The sequence below is a fragment of the Brassica oleracea genome, chromosome C5 (assembly GCF_000695525.1).
Source record: "Brassica oleracea var. oleracea cultivar TO1000 chromosome C5, BOL, whole genome shotgun sequence".
Lineage (NCBI taxonomy): Eukaryota > Viridiplantae > Streptophyta > Magnoliopsida > Brassicales > Brassicaceae > Brassica > Brassica oleracea.
Window position 1 is genome coordinate 7,128,029 of NC_027752.1, and position 5,702 is coordinate 7,133,730.

Consider the following 5,702-nt stretch of genomic DNA (forward strand, 5'->3'; position numbering starts at 1 on the left):
AAACCATGGATCACAAAAATTTGAATGTGAGACTTTTAACAGTTTTAGTAATTTATAGTCGTTTTTTTAAATTCAAAATATAACATATACAGAAAAATTTTAATTTTTATAATATGGTTATTGTGATTTTTTAAAATTATTTTAATATTTTAAAATTAAACAAATTTGATAGAAGATACATTATTTTTTTATCAGATCTTTATTATTCAAAATCATTAATTGTCATATATCATTTAGCCACATTAGGCAATTCCGTAATCTTTATTTAAAGAAATAATAAATTACATTAATAATAAATTTATGGTAAGTTTAATAAAAAACTTATTATATAATTAGATGGACCAACATATTTCTCTAATAATTCTAAGAATCATCTTAGTAATGACACGTGGCTACAAAAAGAAGTCGTAATGTTTCACAAATAATATATAGGGGATTTTAATCAGTGGGTTAGCGTGTCAAGCGGGGCGAATTTTACCCGGCTCCAATTGGTATGAGTACGAATCTAGCTAGAAAAATGTGTATTTTACCTCTTGTAAGAAATCAGCAGTTCCTTTTCTTTCAGGACACTTGAAGCCAAAGCTCTCAAAGAACTCAACAATGTGGTCTCTAGGTCCCTGGTACACAATCTGTCCTTCGGACAATAAGATTATATCATCGAATAAATCAAACGTCTCAGGAGCAGGCTGCAGAAGGGAAATGACCACAGTGGCTTCAGTGAGGTGAACGATCTGTTGCAAGCATTTCACGATTTGAAAAGTTGTGGAGCTGTCAAGCCCTGTGGATATCTCATCCATGAACAGCGTCTTAGTTGGTCCGACGATCATCTCCCCTGTTGTCACACGCTTCTTCTGACCTCCTGAGATACCTCTCATCATGTCATCTCCTACTATAGTGTCCTTGCATATGTCAAGCCCTAGAATCTGTTTCATCAAACATTAATTTATAAGAACCTTCATAAATATCATAACATAAGAGCACCATTAACCTTTAAAACCCCATTTGGGTTCTTTTTTTTTTTTTTTTTTTAATTAAAACCGAACCAATCGCGGGCCCATTGACACGTGGCGGCCCGTGAACAGTACAAGAATCCACCAAACTTGCCTCTTGGAGAAGAGAAGGAAGAGGTGGTTTTAGAGAAAATTGTGGAACCCACATCTTAAGAACCAACTTAAGAGGTGGGGTTAATCATGCTCAAAGGGATGTACTAAAAGATTCAACTGCTATGTTGTATGCTTTGTAGCTAACATACTCTCATGTTTCATAATCTATATGATTTACACGTTTGAAAATTGGGCTTAAATGGGTCTCGGCCCGCCGAATATCCCAGGTTATAAGAAAAAAACTAGGGTTTAATGTTGAAAGAGGCTAACTTTGAGAGTGTAGTCAGTGATGAGACTACTCTTGACTCCTTGAGCAGCAGATGCCTTCATGAACAAGTCAACATCAGCTTCCGGAAAAATACCAGCGTCCTTTTCTCTCCTCGCCAGCTCGTTTAATAGATCTGCCATAGTAGATAAATAACTTGTCAGTTGTCACACAATAAACTTGTTCATTTGACAAGAGAATTCAAAAATGGTTAAATGAATTATACCGTAACGGGTACCAACGCCTTGACACCGAGCAGAGAAGTCAAGAGTCTCCTTAACGGTCATGATACCGACATGAAGATCGTTCTGGCTAATGTAAGCAGATGTTTTGATGGGAACAAACTCGTTGAGGCGGTAACCATTGTAAGTTACTTCCCCTGAGATGTCAAGAGACTTGTCGAGTTTCCCAGCAAGAGCCAACAAAAGCGTTGTCTTCCCCGAGGAAGGAGGGCCTAGCAAAAGTGTCATCCTCGAAGGCTTAACAATCCCAGAAACTTCTTTAAGAATCGTAAGCTGCGCTTTCTTGGCGAGATTGATCCCGACCAAGCCAAGAAGAGACTCCCCCATGTTCCTCACCGTGTTAGTAAGCGAAGGAAGAGATCTATCACCCGTGTAACAGTCAGCTTTCACATTCAAATTTTCGTACCTCACTTCCACTGTCGGAAGTGTTATCCCAACTCTATCGATCCTGTTCCTTAGCTTCGTTAAGATCCGTTCGTTGTCCTGTTCCGCGACTTTGAAGACCATGTCGATGAATTTGGCACGTTCTTCGCCGTCGAGCTTGGTGACGTCGACTTCTTTGTTGAGGATTTGGTTACCGTAGATGTCGTCTTCTCCTAGCGCGGGCATGAGGCTTGTCCGGAGACGGCTGTATGTCGGGAGTTTCTCGATGGCTGCCCATTTGAGAGCTTCTTCGTCTTCGTTGGTTGACTTGGTTCTTCTTGCGCTCGGTGAGAATATGTCTTCGAGGTTTCTGCTTGCTCTGCTTACGCTACGGCTTATGCTTTTCCGCATGCTACCTCCTCTGCTCATTGCTTGACCTGGATCGTAATCCATCTTGGATGAATCTCTATGTTCTTGATTCTTAGATATTTCTTCTTCTTTTTTTTTTTTTTTGGTAAAATCTTATTCTTTTTTTTAGACTATAGTCTGGTTGTGACTGTAATAGAAAGAGATGAGAAAAACAGAAGAAGAAGAAGAAGAAGACTGTTGGTTCCTCCTGCAACAATTCGAATGTTAAATAGCAACGAAACAGAAGAGTAAAGACTTTGTCAAGTTAACTTTGAACACTTTATTCATAACAATAGAAAAAATAAATAAAATATTCCCATAAAATATCTGGTTGAGCCATTTAAAAGTTGTGATTATTTTAGTAAGTTATATTATAATGGAACCTCTTTTTAACAGCGACTCCGGCGACACTCCATCTCCTCGGATGTTGTTGTCTGGCTTTTGATTCTGGCGACGTTGACTAGTCTTTCGGTGACGTCGGCCGGCTTGCTCTCCAGTCTTTTCTGGAGTTTTTTCCTAGTTTTTGTTCGATCATCGTTTTTGTCGCCCTCTGTTTCAACTGTCTCTTGATCCGACTCTTCGATTGCTCTTTCCTTTCCCTCGCGTGGGATGTTTCATCTTCAAGCTTATTTTTATCATAAAAGATGTCTGGTCTACCTTTCAGAAAAATCGAAGTTTTGTTGGTTCAATTGTAGACGGTTGAGTTTATTTGATGAAACGATTGATCTGTCAGATTAGGTTTCTCGACTTCGATTGGGTGAGGGCGGTTCTGTTTGAACGGCCTTCTTCTCTGGTTGGTCTCTGCTGTTTGTGGAGCTCCGTCGTAGCGCCTCCTCTCTGACTCCAGAGGAAGATGATGCATCCTTACCTTGACGTGTGTTTCTCTATTGATCGGCGTTAGAACACGTGCTGGATGTCCGATCGTTTCTTCCTCGACGGATGTCCGATCGTTTCTTCCTCGACGGATTTCCTCTTGATGGGCATTTGTCCTTGAGAGTTCTGTATAGACTAGGCCTTTGTGTTGGCCTTTGTTATGTTTGTGTAGCCCATGTTTGGGCCTTGGTGTTCTTTGTAAAACTCTGCCGGTTTGGACTTTGCTTTAATAAAATTTCGGTGAAAAAAAAAAAAAAAAGAACCTCTTTTTAACAGAGTATAATCCATGTGGGAGTGATGAAGGCTGCTTAAAATCAATCATACACACTTAAATATTTGATATGATACGTCTGTAGCTGGTGGTCTAGCCAGGTTGCTAATTTTTTTGGCACTATTTGTTTTGTCTTTGCCTCACCTTCTCTTGTAACCAATTATAGAAAGGTGGCTTTACTTTTAACGATTCATGATTATAGAAACGCACTAGGAACATGATTGATAGTGGTAGTCGTTACGAATGTACAGTGGACAACCGTAACAAAACTGTACCACGAGAATGACAGCTATGAACTGTGTACAAAACCTTTAAAATAAATTGACAGATATGATGTCCCTCTGTCAGATCGCCGCTCAGGCTCTTTGCAATCTTTTCAGCTACATTTAAAATATTTTTGTGCACGTTTATTTAACCAACGAACGATTTTTTTTTCTTTTATGTCGAGAGTTTGAGACGATGTCTTATAAACGAATCTTGCATGGGAGAAATCACGTGGCCTCCCTTGATTGTCGGGGGAGGAAAAGGAAGAGGCCGAAGTGAGGATTAGCTGTGATTAAATTAAATATATATGATAATTAGATTAGTCGTATTATTAGATATCATATTAACGGTGTTTTCTTTGAAACTAACTATCTAATACAAAAAAAAAAACAAAATGACGGTGGTAAGAAACTGTACACAGAGATTTTGACCCTCTTGGCACCTTTTTTACCTGTCATAATCTGAGAGAGAGACTTTTTTTCAATTTGAGAGACTTTTAATATAATGGAGAATGGACTTTAGAAGTGCCACTAAACAACACCAACAGAAAGACTAACGAAACAATATGTTAAATTATACAGACTAAACATAACAAAAATGACTAGAAAGAAAGAAAGGTAACGTTCAACCCCTGTATCCAAACGTGAGCATCAGTATCAGGCGTCCTTATGGACGTCCTTATTAATTTAAGCCCAAAAAGAAAATGAAAAAAGGAGTTAATTGTTAAGGATTGTGTCCGAAAGTCCCATAATAAGAAGTTTGTGGGCTCGTCCTGGGCTCGTCCTTCGTCATACGTGGCGAAAAAGAATTAGAGAAGTGTGGTGTAGGGCAACACACGGTTTCGTCTCATCACAACTCTCTCTCTTTCTCTCCTTCTCTCACGAAACTCTCTCGACGGCGATAGAGGTAGACGGCGATCCTCCCCTGATTTGAAGAACCGATCGATTATTTCGCGATCTCGAGACCGATCTATTGTCCGACCGAAAGCTTCTCCGCCGATCACTACAAGAAAACAGCAAGGATACTGAGGGAAAAAATCGTCGGAATTTCGTCGGAATAACGTTATTCCGACGACATACCGACGAAACAAGTCCTCGGAAATAATTCCTCGGAATTTCTTCTTTCCTCGGAAATCCCTCGGAATTTTCCGACGGAATTCCGAGGAAACAAATTTCCGAGGAAATTCCGAGGATCACTAGTTTATCGGAAATCTCCTCGGAATATACCGAGGGAGAACTTCGCCGGGATATTTTCTCGGAAGTTCATCGATCGATGCGTTTTTGGACATATATATATCCATCGATCGATCCGTTTATAAAAAAATGTTCGGAATATACCGAGGGACATCTTCCTCGGAATATTCCGAGGAACATTGATACGCCCAAAACGGGAAGGATGGCTTTGGCCGGGTGTTGGATATGATCCGAGAAGGCAAACGGCACTTCTGGAACTGAGATGGATTGAAAGGATCGTCAAGAGATGCGGAATGGCTCTTGATATACCCAAGATCTAAGGCTAACCACCTAAGAAACGATGAAGGTGTGTTGGCTAACCACCAAACGACACAAAAGATGATTGGCTGACCACCAAATCAACAAGCCGGTTCAAACCGATGAACTAGCTAAGAACTCTCTCTCTCACTCACAAGTTGTTTTGGTCTAGTGGTATAGGAGCTCCAGCTGGAGTGTCCGTTTCTGGGTTCGAATTTTGACCACCGCAGAATTTACATGTGGGCTGCAGCACCCGAAACCGAAGACCGTTACACGGTGAGCCACATGGTGACGTCCTGGCAGCGTCTATGCTCACTTTGGTCTTTAGTCTGTCTGGACAACTTCGGTGGGGCCAGGATACTCGGTTAGCAAAAAAAAATATGTATGATGTTATCCTGTTATGACATACGCATATTAGGGGTT

At 40.3% G+C, this 5,702-nt stretch overlaps 1 protein-coding gene across 1 annotated transcript in view; it reads right to left on the minus strand.

Annotated features, from left to right (window-relative positions):
- Positions 1–2,556, minus strand: part of LOC106294497 (ABC transporter G family member 35-like) — an 8,086-nt gene extending 5,530 nt beyond the window's left edge. The window contains exons 1-3 of the mRNA XM_013730061.1: positions 1,595–2,556; positions 1,374–1,504; positions 531–923 (exon numbers count right to left, since the gene is read on the minus strand). Coding sequence (XP_013585515.1) covers positions 531–923; positions 1,374–1,504; positions 1,595–2,426 — 1,356 coding nt within the window. The 5' untranslated portion in view covers positions 2,427–2,556. The remainder of the gene's footprint in view (positions 1–530; positions 924–1,373; positions 1,505–1,594) is intronic.
- Positions 2,557–5,702: the final 3,146 nt, after the last annotated feature.